This window comes from Anabas testudineus, chromosome 7, assembly GCF_900324465.2.
Source record: "Anabas testudineus chromosome 7, fAnaTes1.2, whole genome shotgun sequence".
In the NCBI taxonomy this organism is placed as follows: Eukaryota; Metazoa; Chordata; class Actinopteri; order Anabantiformes; family Anabantidae; genus Anabas; species Anabas testudineus.
The window spans coordinates 7196880-7220994 of NC_046616.1; the positions used below are offsets into that span (position 1 = coordinate 7196880).

A 24115-nucleotide genomic window follows, 5' to 3' on the forward strand; every position below is an offset into this window, starting at 1 on the left:
TTTGGAGTGATCTTGCCTGGGTGACCACTTCTGTGGAGAGTAGCCACAGTACCAAATTGTCCATTTATAGACAATATGTCTAACTGTGGAGTGATGAATGTCTAAACTCCTTGAGATTACTAACCATTAACCCTTCCTAGCTGCATGCAAATAAACAATTCTTGATCGTAGGTCTTCTGAGTTTTCTTTTTTGTGAGGGGTGGCTCACATCAGCTGATGCTGGCTGTGAATGGCTGACAGAGTGTTTCTATAAGTCAAGGTGGCTTTAAACCATACCTCCAAGTAACCTCCAGGTTTCCCAACACCTGACTCCAGTTGACATTTAGTGACAGTAGAAGCCTAGTGTTGCTATTACTTTTACTTTTTCACCATCACTCCATATTTTTATATGGTTACTTTTTCTCGTGACTGTATATAGGAACTTTTAATAGATAATTTGGCATTAGTAATTGTGGCTGTAATTATTAAAAGGGAACGGCATAAAAAGCACGCACACTTCAGAGTGTAACATCACTGAACAGGGAACTAATACTAATATTAAATCAACTCCATTTAGAGAAATAAATCCCCTCCAAATGGGTCTTAATACAATATTTAATAAATTTACAGTAAACAAAATTTTTGGTGGTCTTGCATTGGATTGCACTGGGTGCAGTATCGCAACTCACCAGGTGGTGTCTCCAGAACTGGTGACAATCTGGTTGTCATCCAGGAAGCGACAGCAGGACAAGTAACCTGAAAGAAATCAAATGCGCTGATTAAATAATCCATCCATGATGGAACTGTAATGTTAGGTGATACAGGCTTCACATCCTTACTGTCTGCGCACCGGAAAAAATCTTATTCAAAATCATTACAATTCTAATTCCAAATCATCATCACATGCTCTGAAAGTTCTCCGTTTGCTGGATGTTTGGGAAATTGGTTACCTAATTCACCTCCAGAAACAAAACCATAAAGGACCCCTGGTTCAGGAATTGTTTCCCCAGTTCATCCTTTACTAGCCTGCAGAGTTTATGTACCCCTCCCAGTAGCGAGTGAACTAGAACTAAAATGCTGACACACTTCCTGCATCATGTGACACTGATCAGATGAATGCTCCTTGCCTAAAAGCTCAACACTTTCATCAGTTTGAGCTGGGATATAGCCTGGCCAGTTACAGTTTTAAATATACGCTGAGCAATTATAGATGTAAAAATAATTCCACCACTTATACATAGCAAACAAAGTATTTTTATATATAAGGATTTAAAATATGTGTAAAATATTCTAATCTATCTGGATCTTGAAGAAGCAAAATTCACATACAGAAACACTTTAGTATAAAATGTAAATATGAAACGAAAACTGTAGAGTGTTTTGTAATGTCATTTTGTATGTCTCTTATCCTGTAGGTAAGTTATTGTTCAAAGGAATACCTTACAGTACACACAGGCTGTGTAAACATGCTAAATATTGTCTATTAATGTTTTAATTTTCCAATTACGTCTCACTGCTATTTGAGAAAGCTAATATATAGATGTTAGGATTAATAATAATGAAAAGAAAAAAACAATTTCCAATGTTCCAATGGGAACAAAGGGACATTTCTGATTTCTGAGAATAACATTTTAAATCAGCCCTGGCTGATGAATGGTTATTGAATGGTGTGCAAACTGTTGAATTCTGTCTTACCCTTACTCCTCCATCTCTGTCAATCAAGAAATCTGACTATGCCAACTCTACAGTTAGCCCAAAGTTAAATTACTTTATCACACTTGATGCCAAAATACATTCTTATTATAGGAGACTTGGGCAGGTAGTGACACAGGTTTAAAGCTAATCTGGTTATTAATTTAGTGCTGTTTAGGCATAACTGATAGAGAGCTCTGCTGAGGCATAAATAAAACAAAACTATCTAACTATCAGTACAATATAAGATGTTGACAGGTAAATCTGACCTTCAAAAAAGTTCTGGTGAAATGATAAATGGGTTCATGTCAATAGATGTTTCTAGCCTACCTGTGTGCCCGGCTAGCTCACGGCTGACACGAACATTTCCCTCACGGGTCTTCAGGTTGTAGATGGAGCAGATGTTGTCCAGGCCTCCACAGGCAACGTAGTTCCCAGAAGGAGCATAGGCGCACGTCATCACCCAGGAGGAGCGCAACGGGATGGCATGGACCTGGAAGAGAGGAGGAAGATTTAATATTAGATAGTATGTAGTGACAGATGGAAGGGAGAGAAGAGGGCATGTGACAAAGTCTGCCCGTAATATTAACTTAACCCTTCAAGAGCATAAGACCTACTATAAATAGCACTACTTGGCACTCTGAAACACTTGTAAATTGTTTTATAATGTACTCAGTATTTTATCAATTTAAATAAAACTAGCTGCCAGAATTTTGGAAGCTTTCCATGAATTGGTATGAAAATAGGTCACAAGAGAACCATTTATCAAACAAAGACATTAGAAAATTGGTTAAAGTATGCAAAGTATACAGTGAAAGTATACACATACTTTCATTTTTAGACTTAACTCATTCTGACCGCTTTTATTTTTCAGTTTTGAAAATGAAAAACATAAACACTGTGACATTCCATGTCCCATTCTTTTATCATTTAAATAGCTAAATATTATTACTGTTCACTAATCAAACAAAAAACTAAAACAACTAACTGTTTGTAATATTTTTTAGGTCAAGACAAGAGGTGTATGGGGTTATTACCTTGTTTGTGGTATAGCTGTCCCAAATAATGAGTTTGCCATCCTGGGAAGCACTGACCAAAAGCCTGATGAAAAAGATAAGACAACTTAAACTACTTCTGTCAAACCTAAGGAAAGGTCATATCAGAAGAATAAAAGTTTGAACACGTATAAAGCTACAACTGCTGGGGGTTACAGAGTTTGTAGTAGGTGAATGTACTTTGTTTTATTGATTTCTGACGGTATGAGTAATTATAATGTTGGAGAAAAACAAGCAGGACACTGTAACAACAGATGGCAACTGATTCAGGTCAGGTGATTCAATTTGCCGTCTATATGTGGGTACGGACAGAGGCAGGTTAGGTCCATCCTGGAAGATAAATGCTGTGGTTTATTGGGGAATACAAATATGATTTGTATAATTTTAACACTGTATGTATTAGTTTCAAAATAATTTATTTACTTTCAATATTTTATGTTCCTCCAAAACACAAACATGATGAGCACAGTTCTTTCCAACAGGAACTGTAACAAACCCTGTTTTTTTCCTTAGATTAGATTAGAGATGACTCTCAGGTACCTGTGGCTCTGCTATCTGGGCGAACCCAGCAAAAGTAACCACAGTGATGGTCCCAATGCACATAGGAAGAGGAAAAGGAGTGAACACACCAAGGCCTGCTGGGACTATGCAAATCTTAACTACCAGGCTGTCAGGAACACGCTTACATGTGCACACTGCAACAGATAATAAGCTAGGGACAGAATCGTTTGTACTGGGAATTCTAGGTTATAAGAAAATAAAGAATCACAACTCAGGCTTAAAAATTTACCATTAAACTCCAACATGCAATGCTTATGTATGATGCAGTGCCTGATGTGGTCACTTTCCAGTCATACAGTCTGACATTAATAGGGTTGGGAATAGACACCCAGTGATTTTAAAGATAAACAGATAAAACTATGTTTCTTGGATTCATTGTACTTAGTTTCATTGTTTAGTTTTGTTCCCCAATCATTACAAAAATGAACACGACCCAATTTGGAGTTCACAATTTAATTGTGTTGCTCATCATTGACCAAGTCCGTTTGTGTGGCTGCCACAGCCAAGTGTAAGGATCACACCGTGTTTGGCAGTAGTTTTGTTTAGCCAAAGTGAAAGGCAGAAAAAGAACACATACAAAGTAGCCACACTTTTTTCCTTTTAACATCTGGTATTCTTATTATGAACCACAGCTAATGTAAACAGCTTCCGTGCTGAACCAAATGCAGGTACCCAGGCATAAGTACAACTTATGTGAAAAACAATACTTAATGACCTAATGTAAACATTTTTCACATAAGCTAATATGTGACTGCTGCAACAATTATATGAAATAAAATAAATCAAGCCTCAATTTACAAGAATTTATAATTCCAAACCCTGGAATCACATAAAAACATGTATCAATTGAGGCATAAAAAAATAACATACATACATACATAAAAAACAAAACAACTGTTGGGTCAAGAATGTTAATGATGAAATCCTTTCATGTGGGACATAAGTTATGACTCACTGATTTTATTAGGTTGGAGGTTATTTAGTTATGCATTTAAGCTCATTCTGTTGATGCCAATACAAAGTCTTAGTAAAATAAATAAATACATAAAAACAATTGGAGAACTAAATGCCTAATTTCTCATGTACACTAAAAATAAATTCCGATTGAAACAAACTCTTAGATAGAACTAAGTACAAAAGTTAAGTATACTACAAATACACAGCTTTGCAGTTGTATGATGCATCTTATGTTTTATGAGACACATATTTATGTGGTTTTTGGGTCCAAAGGGTTCAATAATCTAAACATTTTACTGCATACATTACTGGTTCCCAAACAAAATAATTTAACTGAAATGTAAAAAAAAGTTGTTTTTTTTTCATTAAACTGCTGGAATCACACCCCAGTCTGAATCCAAGTACTGTCTCCATTGGGCTAAAAATAGCAGACTTAGGCTAGACACTGGGTCAGAACATCTTCATGTGACCTTCTTTCTGGGTGGTTGAATCTCAGCAGGTAGTCTAATAAATACCCCAACTCCTCTGGGAGGTGAAACATTAACAGATGAAACAAACAAACAGGAAGAGCTGACAGTGGGTAAACACACTGCTATACTTTTTCTTAGGAATAGGACTGCGAGGATGATGAGGTGACATAGCATAGTTTGCAAAGGCCTCTCTGTGGACTGACGCACACCAGCACCACAGTCATTAACTTGTTGGTTGCTGAGGTGAGGGGTGTCTACAACTCTAGGGAAAAAGGCTTTATGTGAAATGAGGAGTGTTGCTTCATATGTCTCAGCTATCAGCCTCAGCAGAGCTCTAACAAAGGCTGACTCCATTTTGAGTATTTTTCCTACCCACATACCCCACCCCCAATGCACACAAACACAGCAGACACAGATACACAAAACACATTGGACACACTGAAAGATTGAGTGCCTAATGTATGGCCAATATACATTTGACAAAAATACTAATAGCAATTATAACCGTGAATGCATGTGCACAAATATCCTCCTGTAGAGTATACACAGTGTATATGTAAATCTTTTGATGCAAGAATGACATACTGTGGAATGTCAAGAGTTGACAAGGACCCTGAGGAGAAGTGACTAGCACAAAGACAGTCAAACGCGCTTTTATATCCATTTCCTGCATTTAGACAAGGGAGGCAGGGCTGATGGGATGAAATGTTTAGTTAATGGATGGAATGGAGTTGAATGACATTACCTCGAGTCACTGCCCCAGTGCATGGCATAGATTTTAGCCAGATGCCCCCTCAGTGTCCGTCTAGTGCGCATCTGAATTCGGCCAACGGGGTCGATATTAGCTGTGATCTAAACGAGATTAAGATTAGAGGACAGGTCACTTTCAGTCCAATACATGTTTTTCTGAAGTTGACAGATTAAAGTAGTTTAGTCTCCTGATTTTAGTTTTTTTATAATACATAATACATACAGTACATACACTCAATACTCCACTAAATACAAGAGTAAAAGTACTCGGCAAACAATGTATTTTAAATAGTATGATGTTCTTCAAGAAATCAAATATTGAAATTATGGTTAATCAATTTTACAGTAATTAATAAGAAAAAAAAAGATCTATTACTTACTGACAGCTACCTCAGCATTAAATCAAAATTATATAATTAAAAAGAGATATATTTAGATCATGATATCAATACATTTCTTACCTGAGACAGGGTAGCATCCGCACACGCTTTCCTGGCATCCTGAAACATAATAACCCAGCTAGATCAGACTCTACACAATTAGCTTCACCTCAGTAAATCAATTGGGCTGCAATACAAGTGCAGACTGTTTTAAGTCTAAACTGTACTGAAACATATCGTTTTGGCACAGAGAATTCTGCCTGTATAATATTTAATGCTGACTCGTTCACTCCTATGACTGCTATGTAATTTATATCTGTCACTTTTAACTAGAATCACTACAATAACTGAATTTTATAAATTTTGTGATATCAGCTTAACTGTCCTGTAGAAATGGTAGTAACCATTTTAGTAAAGTAAATAAAAATGCATAACAACTAAGATGGAGTCTCACTCAGTTGAAGGCTACTTGTTATATTAATGGAAACCCTGCAGAGAATTTAACAAACAGCTTTAGCGTAAGGTAATCTCTGAAATGCAGTACAATGTCTCATGATGGAATCCCACGACTGCCTTTGGTGGCTCACATTCAGGCAATGGTGTCAGCCAACATAATTATTTAAACATAGGATAATATGCACTTATCTGCTAACGTATTGCCTATGAAACTGGCCTTCTCCAAACAACTATAAGGAATCTGTGTTTGTAAACTACCTGAACAAAGGAACACACACACACAAAAAAGAAAAGAAAACTTGATGACAATGAAGGACTTACTCTGATCTGGTTCTTGAGCTGCTCAGCCTCCTGGCGTAGCTGATCCAGTTCACTCATTTTCCTCTGCTAATGGTGTGCTTCGCTCCGCCGCCTAGACTCTTGCTGATCTACAGGAGACAAGAAATGAGAGACTCAACAAACATACCACATGCTGTTCATTTAATGTTCATTGTACTAGACAAAACGTACAAATAGGTAGCTTATATTCCTGATATTTTACTTTGCACTCTAGCACCCACATTTATAAGAAAGATATTGGTCAAAGTGTAAAAAACACTTTGCTATGTCTTTTGTAATGACTTTATGGACTCCATGTCTCTTAAATCCAAACTGCAAGGCCCAGACAAAGTCACCGGGAATCGCACCAGACCAAAACTTTCTAAACAGCTCTAGACTTGTTCTTACCAGCTGGTAACTGTTACCTAGCAACAAGCATCAGGGAGCTACTTTAGGCTTAAGATAACAATTTTGAGGATGATGTTAAATTAGTTGTTACTCGCATCCCAAACAATAGAAAACCCTTGGGCAAACATCTGGACACACTAAGCAGCTAAAAAAAAAAAAAAAAAGAAAAAAAAGAAAAAAAAGAAAAATATCTCCGACAGCCAAAGCAGAAGATAAATATTTTAAAAATCCACGTGGCTGTGAGGGACTAAAACGTACCCCCTACCAACGGTGAAAACTATGGAGAGCAGAGAGGCAGACCAAAAGACCACCCTGGTTATCGTTACACTACTGGAGCCCCAAGGAACTTGTTTGATGGACAGCGTCTGTCGAAGCTGTCAATGTTCTGGCCTCTGGACTATCCTCCAATGTCATTCCTGTAATCCTGGGACACAGTTGATTCAGCTCCTCCAGCCAAATCCGGTTAAGACAAAACCTGCTGATGATCCTAAAAGCAGTGACTATTCTGCTGACCCCAATCCTCCGATTGACGCTTATAGCACTGACACCTTTACTGTCCATAGAAAGAAGACAATTTTTACTAAAATTAAAATTCTGTACAAATGATAAATTCTGACATTGATGGAACATCATTACAACTTCAAGTGACCATATCAGACAATACTTTCCAAAACAGTTTGCCCCCGAGAGGTTTAGTGACCACATCTAGTCAATTAAATGGTTTTCTGTTGATGCTGTCTTCTTACTCATTCGAGGAACAATAACTCTGACATTTTAATAAAATTTAAGAAAGTTAGAAAAAATACTCACTGCCCATCCTTAAATACAAACTAAGTACGGTATAATTTGTACTGCTAACAAACCTTACCTCCCTGTTCCTCTGGGATTTGATACAGGTCCTTTGTCCTAAGGTGTGCGGAGACCTTCTGAATGAATACCTTATCCTTCAAGCATCTGACATCTTCACAGCTACCTGTCACCTGATTGGCCAGTGTTACTAAATGGGTCTGCACCCAAGCAAGGCGCTTTAACCACCTAATCTTAATGATAAAAACACCTCGTAGTTGATATCTCTGCAATATCCCTATGTGTAAGAGGTCAAACCTATTTGTGGACCTTTTCGGCAGATTGTACAAAGCAAGTACCACACTGGACAATCTGAACAGTTGGAAAAGGTGTACTGGGTCAAGGATATGATTCCATTGGTTGATAAAGACTAGGTTAGGGTGATTCATACACTGCAGTGTATAAATAACTCAGCAACACTGTTCACAACTCTGTCCATCATGTACGAACTATAATAAACCGTCCAGCAATTCTTTATAATTTTTCCACTAATTTGAACTGTTATTTTGTCTGATGTGATTGCAGATTAAATAAATTAATATGATACTTTTTCTCAGATGAAAGTGATTCTTTTTGACAGTTACTACTTGTAATTTGGCTCAATGTCCCACCTGAAGCATTTTTGGATTGGTTATATATCATCAGTAAATGGGCAGTAATCACTACTCCGTTCTTATGGGAAAAACATGAAGGAGTGGAAGACAGAGAAATGCATTTGTGAAGTAAAAGTAAGAATTCAGATGTAGGCAGAGACGTATGCAGACATATCATGACGTAATGATGGGTCTACAGCACAAGGAAAAGCAAAGCGTTCTTAAAAGGTTTCTGGATTAAACCAACTGTGAACCAGCAGCAGAACCAGTCCAGAACTAGCAAGTAGTTGTTGAAGAAAAGAAAAAAAAAAAAGAAGTGATTTTTCAGGAACCCCTGTTTAATCTAAAAGGGCAAAAGGGACAAGGTACTTTTTTTCCAGGCAAGTGAAAGCAATGACTTTTAGCCTTTTAGCCCAAGTCTTCACATAATGCAGTAACAGAAACCTAACGCTAATGCTAAATTTCAAGGCATTTAAAGGATGTACTGCATGGAGTTCAGCCATCATTACTTATTACAGGGATTGTTCTTCACTTTTGGCTTAAATGAAACATGCTGAATTAAGCCAGTCAGGAACATTATTCAACACTAGTGCTTTTCAGAATGCTTTGTATTAATCAGTTCTGAATATCTGTTGTACTTTTTGGCCTCTGTGCTCAAAAATAACCTGGTGGCCAAAATTCCAAAATTTGAACATCAGGTCAATTTCAAGCCAATGAATATAGAAGGATTTTTGTTAAAAACAGCATAAGGCAGCACTCTTTTCTAGTGATTACCATTAAGAGGTATAATTCAGAGGACTCTTCTCCGCTAGTGCTGGTGGTGGGAGTGTTGAAACCACTGGCAGCCCAAAAGATAGAGCCTCGACTTTTGCTGCCTTCTCTTTCTACCAGCTATTTTTAGAGAGGTGGTGGGGGAGTAGGAGGAGAAAGAGGAGGAGGGAAGCAGACTTCACATTTTCCAGCCACTCCTATCAGCTCTGACATCTTGAGCACAACACAGTGACAAGGAGAGAGGAAGTGTAATTCGACTCCACACACACACACACACACACTTCACTGGTATTTCTTCTTCCCATACGGCAATAAATCACACATGCACCATTCATTTTCACACTTTGAAGACTAGGCAAAATGAGCTTCTTAATAACACAACATGTCTGTGAGTGTTTCGTTATATGGAGCACAGGATGAGGAATTAATCTGAATGGAGTCTTTTTTGAAATACATTGTTAAAGAGAAGATTGATAAAGGAAACAGCGTTTGGACAACAGAAAGCCAATTGTAAGATTAAAATTTTGAAACTACAAAATGTGCACTGTTAGGGAAAAGGGCATCAAAACTGTGTACAAATAATTCTAAGTGAACCTCTGTTAAACATTAGAAAGACTGGAGGAAAACAAAAGCTTTTAGGCATCAGGTGTAGATGGTCTAGTGGGGTTGGGCAATAGATTTTTGCAAGAGACAAGAGACTCCACCCTGATGACATAAGGGGTGGGGTAGGCAGAGAGATGTTCTGGTGCACAAGAGGATAGAGGCAAGGGAGGCAAAGTGGAGGACAGAGCCAGATTAAACTAATGAGAGTGAACAAGCAGAGGACAGTTGGGAGGGGAACTGCTAATTAACCCCTTGGGAAAAGGGAGCAAGCCTGGTAAGCTTCCCAGCTTTAAAGACTGAATGGTGGAGGTCTACATCTACTTGTCCATCCCAAAATATAGCTTTAAAATTGTTTACACACTAAACAAAAGTACATATAAAGTACAAAGTATGGACATGTACAAGAGCAGTTACAAAAAACTACACAACATGATGCAATTCACGCAATGACTCTGTATAAGGTAATACACTTTTCATTATCATTCTGTATGCAAGAGGCCCAAAAAAAGAAATTCCTCACTAGTCTGCAATATATTAACTATTATCTAAGTGATGTGACTGACAAGCCCAGCAAACCAAATCAACAACTGTGAGTGATGCAGTACTCATCAGCATTTTACTGTAGTTACACAGCTACTGTAAAGTCAAATTTAAGGTCCCTATCAGACTAAAAGGAGGAAAATACAGGTCCAAACTAAAGAGCACATCAACTAATAGTACACTTTCAATACAAAATGTTTATGTTGATGTGACAAATGCAAAAAGGTTCTTAAAACAAAAAAAACGAGGAAATATAGATATGGGAAATACTTGTTGTGAATGAAGGCTGTTGCACATAAGTTGAAAATGTGCGGCAGAACATAATCTTTTACAATATTTCCAGTTTCAATGATCATGATTACTAATTGTTTTACATACTACCCAGCTGTGAAGCTAAGCATAACGTAGTGTTGTGTGCCATTGTATTCATTTGCTGCTCCTCAAAGTGTGTAGTATGAGGTATGACAGGATATGGATGATGTAGCAAGTCAGTCCAGTGCGTTGGGTACTGATCATCTGTGTCGGCATGCTGCCTCCACCTTAACGTGAGCGCCTCTCTAAGCAGGCGTTTCCTTTTTAAGGGTGTTTCCCTAGCTGTGCTTGTCTTTCTCTTCCCTTTGTCAAAACATTTAGCGGATGTGGCGACAGCACACACACACACACTTCACAAATACATTTGCTCTGTGGTTTCTGCTACTACTATTGCAGTTGCCAGTGTCCATCCATGCTCTGAACCGGGCTATGCCATCAGTGTCATTACACAGGATATCTTGACAGGCAGGCTTATGTTTACAAAGTTAAGGATAAGAAAAAAACAAAACAAAGAGACAGTGGGGAGGTATGCACTTCGCATAAATTTAGATCAGTCTGACATTAGGCCTAGCCTGTAGTGGTAAACAAATAATCAAGACTGATACTATGAGACTAGTCACTAGTGCTGAGCTAATAAAAGTACACTGCTGACATTACTGAAAATAGTATGCAAAATTAACCTGATACATTACTGTATGATAACCTCAATATTACTACATTATGTAAAGAAATGTTTTTTTACCACAGGTGAATATTGGTAAATTGCAGTGCTGATTATGATTATGTTTAATGTGGTATTCAATGTCTGAAAGAGGCTACTTTTGGATATGTGCATAAGCTAAGAAATACACTCTACTTGTAGTAATGTAATGTAATTTACGCAACCAAAAATAAATTATGCAACAGGGTTATTACTATTAACTTCTGTATGTAGTTTAAGTTGAGATTTAGACCTATGCTTTTTAGAATATGGCTGCTGTATCTGGCCTAAGTAGATATGAGTATGTGTTTTTTGTCCAGCTCCATACATTACAGAGGTTAGTTTGGTCCAGCATTAGTTTGTCACACTATAGGGAAATTGACAATGCATGACCTTAGCTCTGCAACACTGTATATGTGCATGTCGAGATAAATGCTGCATACGGTTTGCACAAGATGTATGCATGACACAAATTTAAATCTGAAAGTGAAACAAATGTAGCCCTTAACTAATGATGTGAAGATGCACATCATCAGTTCAAGGAAGAGAAAAGTCTCAAGGAGGGTAACTGGATCCCACTCTGACTTAAACAAGTCACACTGAACTTAGGTCAATGTCAGAATGGTAGAGATGGCTTCAAAGTCTCCATTCTTAGCTTAGAGTGCGATTGCACTTTAAGATCTTGATGCAACTGGAATGGCTTTTAGAAAAGCACTCTGTCTGTAAAGTCACTTTATTTCTCCTCTCCATCCATGCCTCCATTGGAAGAAAACTCTACTGCAATATTTAAAAGCATTTTCCCACCACTGTGCCGTTTCACTCTGACTTGCACAAATTTGACTGTGTTCAGCACCTACAGTTTAACCAGTAGTGACAACCTAAACAATGATTAGCTTTAATTATCAAAGAATATAACCACCCAGAGTAATGTCAAAAATAACAGCAAGGAGTTAAAATGTGTATGATGCATAGACTCAAGAAAGACTCAAAGAAGACGTTTTGTCAGAATGCATGGTCAGGACCACACCTGTAAATTTCAGTTGGTGGTTAAAAAAAAAACAAAAAAAACAAGAAGGGCACTGAAGCATCATGCTGAGGATGAAAAGATAATGCCCATGTACTGTCCAGATCATAACAACACATCACCTTGCTAACTTGCATCACTTTGCCCTACTTTAGGTAAACAGAGCTGGATGATGCAGTATAAAAATAACATCATTTGAAACTGGCAGTACAAAATGACTCCTGATTGCAATCTGAAGTAATAACCAGAATCAGAACATTTCACTAACTTATGTCTGTTTTAGTTTTCCCATTTTTAAAGAAGCCTAAATTTAACAATTTTACTAGTGATAAACAGAGGTCATGTAATACTGTGCATGAATGTGTTCTTTTAGTTTATTTTTGGTCTGGCTGGTGGGTGAGGGCAGAGTGTCCGTCTAACTGCTGAGGGCAAGTGATGCATGGTAAATGTAGCTGTAGAAATACAACCAGGTCATAAAGAAGGCAGGAACAACAGGGTTGATGTAGCAGTAAGAGAGGACAGAAAGGGATTGCTCCTGGACATTTGCTAAAAGCTCAAATATGCCAGACTCAAATTTATCACTGTTCATACAGATGAACTATAATAATAACAACAACAACAATAACATACTTTATTGATCCCCAAGGACAACTCAACGTATAGCCAGGAGGAACCAGGAATGGAACCAGTAACCCTGGGGTTTATAGACGACTGCTCTACCACATGATACAATTGCCGCCCCCAAAAAAGACAAAAAGATATAACAACATATGAGTTAAGAGTTAACGGCTTTGATGTATCGTGCGGGATGGAGTAAATAGTATATATATAGTAGAGCATTAAAGAATATCTAAATGTGCCTTTGAAATTACATTAAAATTTTAAAGGCACATTAGAAACAATGAAATTATGTCAGAACTCTAAAACATTTCTCACAACTACTGTTTTAATTATTACAATCCACATACTTAATCATAATTTACATGTAAACTGAGTAAGTGCAACTAACAATAACTTACATTATTGACCGGTAAATAAAACATTATAAAACAGTGCCACAGGGTACTATGTGGGGTAATTTTGATTTAATGTCTTGATTTGCTCCAACAAATAGTCCCAAATGTTCAGTTCGCTAGAATGCATCATAATAATTCTGAGTTTTAGTCATCCTCTGCCATGCAACACAATTTTTAAGGATCAATAAAAACACTTCCATTTCTGAGTCATGGCAGTACATAGTTATGGCAGGAATACTTAAATGGTTACAAACAGAACAACCACAAACACCAGCTTTTCCCCTAGTGGTTAAGTCTATAGTTTTCATGTCTGTGCAGCTATCCAATTTGAGAGGCTGCCCTAGCAAGTATGATGATGAGCACAGTAGTATGCACTGGTCACTCCTCCTAATAATACATAGTAGGCAATGAACAAAAACTGCAGAACTGCAGATTATTTATTTAATCACCGTCTGAGATGTAGGTGGATTTCAAATCCTTATGGGTTTTAAGAAGAATGGCTGAACTAAAATGAACAGCCGCAGGCCCCATAACCCATTTTGCTCCACTGAAAGTAGAGCACAATCCTGGGGCTACAAATGAGTATGCTTAGGGTGACACAGTTCTACATCACGACGTTCCACTCAGTTTAGCTGACAGAAAAATGAAACAACAAAGTACAGCAATTTTCTAAGATGAAAAAGCTACTTATTCCCAGATTAACTTTGTGGTACCTTCTTTTCTGATGTAAACTGATTCGAATAATCCCACCAAGAGACAAAATGTTATCAAGTCAACTTTTGAGCTCTGTAGCATACATACCACGCAAACATGAGCCCATAACAGTGACAAATTAACAAAACATCTGACACACCTCGTTATAGGCTTTCAATATATGTGTGAAGTCCAGTGAACAGTGAGGGGCTGGCTTTACAAAAAAACATTTAGCATGACGCACTAGAGCAGTACACACGACACAAAACCTTTCTACATCAGTGGACATAGAGCCAGGGGCACTAAGTGTATGGTATAACTCTTACATTTCCTGGACAACAGTCTAACTACTAAAAAGAAACCAATGTACTGTCTATGACACAATGTCTTTACCTTACTTTTTACAGAAAGTATGCAAATCACTGCAGTGGTAAAACAGACTTGAAGGTTGAATTGGATGCAATTATTATTATTATTATGTAAAATATATATATATATATATATATATATATATATATATATATATATATATATATATATATATATATATATATATATATATATATATATATATATATATATATATATATATATATAAATGAATAAATAAATAAAACCTTTACATGAAGCTTCTAATGAAAAAAACAAAAAATGTTTCACCAATAATTTAGGTCACGATTTCTTTAAAAAGGTATTGCTAAGTATTGCTCTCAGATCCCACAACCCACAGCTCTGAAAAAATGGAGGTGCTGAAAGACTTACAGTGGTATTGCCCATGACTTCCTTAAATCTTCCTGCTAACTGAAGCTGTGCCGTATTGTATGTATAGTATGCAAATTGACATGTATTTTAATATTTTTTATGTAAACAGGAAACAGTGGGCAAAACATTATAAACACCTCTTAATGTTATGACGCTGCTACTCATGTAGACCTCATTAATAAACATTTAGCTGAGTCACCACTTTCTAACACTTCCAATAAAAACTGAGAAATTATAACCTTGTAGAAGTAGAATTTAATCAGCTCTGTTTTGGATTGAATTAGATTGTACAGGTGTACCTAATAAAGTGCCCAGTGAGAGTATATGGAACTGACCCTTTAACTTGGCATTATTTTATGTGTGGTCCCACAGTGTTGCTGCCCGCTGTGGATAATGTCTGGTGATGGGGAACATGACATCAATGCGACTTGACAATACAATTTAATTGATTGATTAGTAAAACATTCCATGATGCAGAGTACTAGTTGTTGACAGGAACAGCAGACATCAGCTACTGTAGAATAAGTAACTCCTAACAAGCAGATGGAACTAGCTAAATGAAAACAATAACAGTCCAACAATATGATTCACTATAAGCTGGTCTGTAACACAACCTTTCTGATCATCACAACAGAGAAATGAAAAACATAAAAAACAGCTGAGAGCAAAAGACCCTAGTCAAACAGATTCCACAGCCTAGCAGTAACATTGGCAAAAAAAGGCCACATACATTCACAAAGGTATGTTTTGTGCTTTTGGACAGCTGCACAAACAGCTTTTTTATACAGAGGAATGAATGAGTTAGATTAAAAAGGAAAGAAAAAAGGAAAAGAAGCTCAGGCTAGCCCAAAGCAAAAAGCATGACTTTATTTAAAAAATAAAATACACTCCTTTGATTGCATTAATAATCATTCCCATCCCCCCATGCTTTCTCTCCAAGCTTCCAAGAGAGGAACAAGTGTGTGTGTGTGTGTGTGTGTCTGTGTGAAGAGTCACACGACTGCTAGCCCACTATTTTGATCAAGTGACTATGGTCTTTCTTGCTTCAAAAGAGGAAGAAATCTCACTAATGCTGGCAGTCCTTGTCATGTCAGGATTCAGGTTTGGGCACATTTTCTCTGTGTCAGTCAAATATAAGGGTTAGAATGTAAATACAAAGAGACTGTGTCTATTCAAAGCAGAGCATGCGCTAAGGTGATCATGCAAAGCACTGCTAGAGCTTGTGATGGCCTTTTGCCAGCGTTATACAGCGTCCAAGTGGTGACAGGTTAGGGTGTGGGTCAATAAGCGGGCCTGGTGCCACTTATTTTGACTATTCAAAACATTGGCCAAGCTCCTTTGGACAGTGGTGACAAGCTATGTATGCATAACAGTCCCTGCAGTCCAACTACACACACACACAGGGTATCAAACAGGAAAACATGCTTAGAGATTTATTAACATAAATGTTCACCGTGTTACTTTACAAACGCACTGTATGTGCAGGTTGAAGTTATTTTCATAATACATGGCTACTTTAATGTGTGATGGTTCCCAACTGTTGCAGCTTGCGCATGTCAGATATTGTCAATAGTTTACAGACAATTCAGATTTCATATTAGGGGAGGAGACTATAGCTGTGTGATATGATCAAAATTTAATATCAAAATATACCGTTTATAGTGATCAATATCTACAATTTGATCTGTACATTCAATACCATTAACAAAGAAGGAAACACACTGACCCCAGGGATATTATGTGTCACAATGAGTAGCACTGGACATACTGTTTCAAAGCTTGTTTTAACTTGTTTAGCTGCTCTTCCACTTTTGCCATGCATTCTGCATAAAGCTAAATCAAAGCAGTTTTTAAAAGATGTGTCCATCCTATGAACTATAACTAGAGTCAACCCCTTCTATTTTGGGATTATGTCTTTAAAATATAATACAATATGATTCTATTTTAACTCATATCATGTAATAATTGAAAAGGCGGACATGAGCCACTGCTGCTAGATATAAACTCATGTTAGGTCCTGCAGTTTGGGAGCACATCTGTATACTGGTATGGAAAAGTTACCTTTTCAGTGATGGAAAAAGTTTGTCATGTTTCCCTGTGTTTTTTGGCACAGGTCAATGACTTGCTGTTTATCCAGCATTAGAAATTCAAATAATTTCCAAATAAATGTTTTGTGGTGACATGTTGATTTCTGGCCATCTGCAGAGAACTCTTAAGCACTTAAAGAATTACCAAATAAGTTACTTTTCAGTTTCACTTCTGTCCTCGTCCATATATGCACATCCTCTCACCATCACCTGGCCACACATGCTCATTTTCTGCTTCTCTCTCTTTGAAGAATCATTTACTTTATGAGTAAAGTATCATTAGATTAATACACATTTGTTTGCCAAATCTGAAGTGGTGTCACAGTTGGGTTACTAGATGGCAAGTTGTGCCAATAATCCAATTAATACCACAGTAAACCTGAGTCACACCTCCCTTAAACCCTAGCTGGGACAACTGGTAAAGGATGTCTGGGATGATCCAATTAGATCAGTGCCATTTGACCTCCAAAATATCCCGGTTTGGGCTTTAGTTGCCACAACTGTCTCAGACTTCCAGTTAGAAATTATTGCTCAACTCCAACTGGTTAACATATCACTTGATTATTTGGACATTCGTACATGTTTATGATGATCATCTGGTGAGGTTTTCTAAAATTGGCCAGCAGTCAATTGATTGTGACAAGATGAATAAATACAAAGGACATCCCACCTGAGATCCCATGGATGACAAATATGCCACAATTCCTCAATCTCATATTCATTAGGAAGTCATGTACATTGTTCCATCTTTTGAGTAAACATGTAAGGACAATGTATATTGGCCAGATTAACTACAGCTATGCCTGTGATGAAGAGATACTTTACATAGATAAACCTGCTGACCTGGCCAGTACATAGCATACACAGAATCCTGAGATTTAAAATGCAGAAGTTTCCAGTACATAGCATTTAAAGGAGATTCCTTATAAGATAAAATAAATTACACCAATCTAATTTTGTTACTTGATAATTTTTTCAAATGTTTTAAAAGGATCTGGGTTGGTGTTTGAGCAATTAGCAACACTCAATGCAACATAATGGGCATCAGAAAGTATTACCTCTGTAGTAGGGACTTTTTGTTAGGAAGGAACAGTAACTCAGATACTAAATTTAGACATAGGCTCAAGATGAGATGCAACTAAAGTCCTAAGTTCCTTAAAAGGTTAGATGGTTCCCGGAAATGTTTCTGTGACAGAAAAAAGAATAGTATCTTCTTCTGAATTATTAGACATAACTTTCAGTGCAGACAAAGCTTGTGTTGTCTGTTTATATTTCATAATTGAGATTGTTTCCAGTGTCTTCACTTTCACTGCAGCCTAGAAACTCCAACCTGCTCCAATGTAGAAAGACTTCCTGTTGTTGCAGGTGTACTGTAAATTGCACCCAGTACCAATTTGATTTTGAGAATATTACATTGGAATCCCAAGTGAAATAAAATATTGCATATAATTACATCCGCAACAGGTGTAGTGGTAAAATCACTGCCCTCAATGTGGTAGACCGGGGTTCGAATCCCGGCTGTCCAGTATGGGTCCTTACGCCAAATGACTAAATGTAAATATATTAATGGTCAACACCACACAAGATACACAAGACAGCTTGTCACCAGGGTATTGTTAAAAACATGTTAGTAACAGAGAGCCACAATTACACCATCTTAAGGCCCACATTAATCCTCACAGTTGGGTGGAACACCCAACAGAAGGAAGCTTAGAGGACAAAGACAATTATTTAAATTGCTCAATCACAATATGCCAGTTGTAATCATGGAAGCCATAATGACCACTACTAATACTCAACTTAAATAAAGACAAGAACAAGCTAGATGATGAATATTACTGACCAAATGAAGACAACCTCACAGTTGAAGAGAAATCTACATTTAAGAGCACAGAACAACAAATAAGCCTAGGTCTGTTTATTAGCGGGCATGCTATCCTGACTGCTCTTTCCAACTCTTGCACTAAAAAGATGCAAGATATGACAAGACAAACAACACATGACACATAGAAGTACCTGCCACCACCTTTGACTCTACATGCTAGTCACTAGGCCACTCAAAGATGCTAGCACTTCTGGATGACTGGTAAAATATGTTGGTATATGGAAAACAACTACAGTACACAAACCTAATGAAACTTATCTAACTAAATTAGGTTGAACTATTATGTCTTTCCAGTATTTTGTTTCTACAGAATTTCTAACAGGCCACACAAACAATAAAGCCAATAAACGCTAAAGCCATGTTTACCTCTGTCATAAAATATAGTGTTGAAACATTAGACTAACCAGAGAAACTTTTAAGAGACATTACCTAAAATGACAAATTGAGAAAAAAAAAAAAAAGTCTGTCAACCGTAACTGTAAACCAGGGTAACAATATGTCAGTGATGTGAAGGTACTTCAGTTAATTACAGCATGTTTAGCCACAAGGTCAAGAACTTAGTCCCCTTTTTTTTTTTTTTTTAAATGACAAAATAATTGGTTCTGCTGCTTGTATTTTTTCCACAAAAGCACTTTTATGCCTTTCAAAGACACCTAGTGGACACAGTTAAAGTTAAAGGCAGGATGACACCAGATACGTAGAAAAATCAGCACTATCACTGACCAAAGTCACATAATCCTAAAAAGCTAAATCCAAAGACTAAGAATTTAATCCCATTCATATCCTACACTTGCAGATTAAAATGGAAAAAACAACAACAAAACAACACACACACACACGAGGGATAAAAATGCACCCATGTGCAAAACACTAATGATTCAGGTTTGAAACACATGGCTATTAGCTGGTGGTGACACTCATCCTACTGACCAGTTCCGCTGTGTACAAACGCAGAGACAAATGTCCTTCAGATACACTTTCCTGCCATAGAGTCTTTCAGACAGGCTTGTCATACTCTACTTCTATCATTGCATAGGCATCAACACAGATTTTCACAAATGCCCACAGATTATGTCAGCAGTGTCCACCAGGGCCACTGCATGGTGTCTAATTCATTCTGGGTGTCACTATAGTGTGGCTCATATCCAGATAATAAAATCTGATTAACATTAAATGAAACAATGTTTTATATTAAATGGATCCTCTTGTATGGGCACACATGTTCTCAAACAAAACTATTACTTATAGACATCCTACTATGCTTAGTCTACTCCCATGCATGTACTTTGACAACAGTAATCTTTTTAAGAAGCAAGCAGGTAGACTAAAAGCTTTAGGTGCTGGACTAGTTCTTTGACAAGGAAATAACTTGAGAAATAAACTGACAAATCGATGTAAAGCCATAAATTTTTAATTGAGGCAGTCGTTACAGTACCATCCAGTGAGTGACAAGGACAGGAAAAAGGAAAAGACCTTTAGTGGGAGTTTTGAGCCGATGCCTGATGTGAATTTGTAAAGGTAAATTTAACAAGGAAATGCATCACTGTTGGAAATTTGCTCAAGCTGAACCCTAGCAACTCTCCAGCTATACAGCTATAAATAAAACTTCTTGTTTTAAATATACATATTCTCTCACAATGATATGTGACTGAAAAAAATGTACTTTTCTGAAATAAAGTTGAATAAATTCACATTTGTTCAATGTGTTATGGCAAAAAGAAAACAAATGTGGGAAAACAATGCTCTCAAAACATGAACCTTGATTATAATCTATATGATAATTTTATAATCTTGTGACTACTATTTACCTGTGGTTTCATCATTGGATTGAGAATAAATATGTCCCATTTCCCCTGAGGTGTGGTTAAATGTGATTCAAATCACAGTAGTACATTTTATATAAAAACATGTAAATCTGATATGTATTTATTAGAAATCATATTATCACATAACTATTTTTATATTCACCATGTTCCCTGGTATTCAGGTTCATAGTCAAGATGTACAACACCCCTTCCCCACCATGTTGCTCTGTATCTAAGGTGTACATATTGGATTCATCTCACCAGGAATTAAAACGTTTTAATACAAATACATCGCATATATTTTTACGGTAAGGGAAAATCAAAGAAATCTAGCCAGCCAAGCCTGAACCCATCCGATGCTCGGCAGCTGTCTCTCTCAGTCTGAGAAAAAGCGGTGATGAAAAAGGCTTTGAACGCCATCTTGTTCATTGCAGCTGCTTGGGCCCTGAATACAGGAACCCATTCATTCGAGGAGGCGGAGGGAGGGAGGGAGGGGGGGGACACAGGCAAAATGAATTCATCTATGTGAACCAGTAAATACAAATAGCTCCTTTAGGAAACGCCGAAAATTTCCTGGAACGACTAGAAATATGTTATTTTCAGGAATAGATTCTTTACATGCCATATCTTAACACTGCGAGTCTTCAACTTCGCCAAAGCGGTAGGCTACTCCTCGGTGCTGGAGGAGGCGCTCAGCTCGGCTTCCTGCGACAGCACGTCTGGCTCGTTTCTAAACCGTCTTTCGATATATTTACCACTAAATACCACTGTATAAACCGCTCTCTTCTGGTTTAACACCACATGCTGGAGTGGTAACTCTAATTTGATGCTTTATTGTGGATAAAACGTGTCCGTTTTCCGGTCTAAAGCTTGAAACACTATGGAGCAGCGCGGCCCGGTGGGGCACGGTTTCTCTAGCTGCTAACAAGTTGCCCTGCAACATACCCGTGATCGAGATAAACAGACTGTCTAATTGGATTTTTACAATCTCGTTTATACATCATTAAAGGAAGACATTCAAATTAGGACCTAACTGTCTGTTTGCAAACTGACGGTGGTTTAACACTCTTGAAACTAAAATGGCTATTGCCCCTATCGGGTCCACAGCGGCGCGTATTGTCATTATTTCTCTGCAATTTCACAGTCCAAGGAAGAATCGCGATAATAAATTTACATTTTCCTTTTCTTCAACGAATGCCTGCATGGCTGACTCTGCAGACTATACACAAGTATGTTAACAAAGCGTTAGCTGTAACATACAGCCACTGTAATCCATAATGGTTTCGTTTCGATTTAGTGAATTAAACACTGTTAGCTCGACTAACCCGTTTAAATGGTGCTGGGTAAATAAGTGCCCACGGTTGGGATATTCTGCATTACGTAAATAATTTTATTAGGGCCAATACATGACTTTTAGATAAAGTGGCACTCAACAGCACAGTTTCTCTTTAGTGAGAATACACGCAAATTATTCCAGCTGCCATGTTCGGGATATACACACCCAGATCAGCCATACCAGGCTCCAAACGTAGGCTGTGGCCACTGCTGGCTAACTTGTGCGGACTGGCTACAGAACAGTGGGGGTGGTGATGATTCTGTTCAAGTAGCCATTTTTAGACTCCATTCGTTGTCAATTGCATGATGCCACAATTTTTCAACATGAGTGGAAGTAACTAAATGCAAACTGTGCTCATGTTTGGGCGATGCAAGTGTAAGAAGTTGCAATTGTGAGATCTCGGCTGGCCTGCGGTTAGTCATTAATAAGCCGAGAGCAGTAAATGTAAGACTAATTAGCTTACATGGTGATCACTTGCAACTCCAGGGCAAAGATGTTAAAATGCGGGCCGACATTCAGAGAGAAAAAGTTGGTAATAATTAGGATAAATATTAAGTATCGATTGAACCTCGAAATCGAAACAGTGCTCGGATGAATGTGCTATTAAATTGAAAATGGTCCAGTTTAGGCCAGACAGAGTTTTTGCTAAAGAGAGGGAGAAAGATACCCGGACGTTGGAGGGGTGCTGGCTAACGTTAACCTACCAAGCTGTCACCAACTAACCTGCTAATTAACATCAACACTGGCCATTAATTACCAACTTCGCAGACATAATCACCGAATACACAAGCGGGGAAATGTTGCTGTGGTTAAAGGGACACTGGGTTAACGCAGTGGGCTAAGTTTCTCCAGCAGGGACCCCCACCCACTCTCTTGGCAGCAACGACTAACGCTAGCTAACAGCAGGCTAACGGCGGCTAACTAACGGAGGAGCCGCTCAACACAGTTTAACCCCTGTCGTTCATCTTCCCTTGTCGACAGGCTAGCAAACTGCACAGGCACTTAATGCATTTCCTGAAGCATTATTTCAAATATGTATTCACATCCTTACCCGCTTTCAGTCGATGGTATCCGTTGTTTATATCACATTGACTGGAAACAGCTAAATATTGTCTCTCCTCTCTCCACCGCAGCGCTCAGATTTAGCTAGTTTAGCTACCGAGGAGCGGCACTCCCCGAACCCAGTTTTTCACCCGCCGAGGGGGGGAGACACACCGGCACAGAGACAAGGCGGCGTTTCACCCAGACAGACGTGTCAGAGTCCCGTTTGAGCGTTCTTCTGTTTTAACGCAAATCCCAACACGGTGCCAAAAGAAATCCCGTCCTGTCGTTCCCACCGTCGTCGTCCCTCTTTTTTTCTTCCTTCACGCCAGGATCTCAGTCGGTTCTTCCTCCGGCCATCAAACAGCAGAGATGGGCGCGGTAACCCTGCACTCAGGTCTGGGAAACCCCACGTTTACGGCAGCGTCACAACGCACGGCACGGGGCAGGGGAGCGCTCGATAGATCAGGAAACACTGCCATCTTTGGTAACACCCAAACACCTAGACACGCATTTACCTGCTTCAACGCTGCTTTTATCCCACAACGTTGATCATTTCAATAGTTCCATCAGAGCATGAGCCTATTCCGTGATACATCTGAACAACAACAACCTTCATACACACCAGTTCTTGCTCATGCCAATGGTTCAACAATCAGGGCACACAGTTGAACGTGTTCTGGGTGCTCTTTCAGTATATTTTAATAAGAATAATTCATTTAAATATTTAGGAATGACTCTAGATTTTACCAACACTGGCAGCTATGCTTAAATCCCTATTAAACTAAATTTGTCCATGGGATCTTACTAACATTAATATACAGTATGATTAAAGCGAACGTGTCTGTGATATGAACACATTTGAGAACTCCAGGAAAATGTGACTTTAATTATTCCATATTTGTTTCTCTCTTTCCTTTATTCATTACACTTAAATGGATACTCATTGTATTAGTAAAAGCTTTAGACTATTTATAATAGTAAGACATCTAAAACCACATTCTTGTAGCCTACTTATTCACCACATCTAAAAACATTTTCTTAAGCTCACTGAATGTTTTACACTACTCCAAAC

General features: G+C 38.0%; 1 protein-coding gene across 1 annotated transcript in view; it reads right to left on the reverse strand.

Moving 5' to 3' along the window:
- Positions 1-23439, reverse strand: part of LOC113167305 (guanine nucleotide-binding protein G(I)/G(S)/G(T) subunit beta-1) — a 28197-nt gene extending 4758 nt beyond the window's left edge. The window contains exons 1-7 of the mRNA XM_026367807.2: positions 23051-23439; positions 6622-6728; positions 5926-5964; positions 5460-5566; positions 2709-2772; positions 2002-2164; positions 669-735 (exon numbers count right to left, since the gene is read on the reverse strand). Of these exons, the coding sequence (XP_026223592.1) occupies positions 669-735; positions 2002-2164; positions 2709-2772; positions 5460-5566; positions 5926-5964; positions 6622-6678 (497 nt within the window). The 5' untranslated portion in view covers positions 6679-6728; positions 23051-23439. The remainder of the gene's footprint in view (positions 1-668; positions 736-2001; positions 2165-2708; positions 2773-5459; positions 5567-5925; positions 5965-6621; positions 6729-23050) is intronic.
- Positions 23440-24115: the final 676 nt, after the last annotated feature.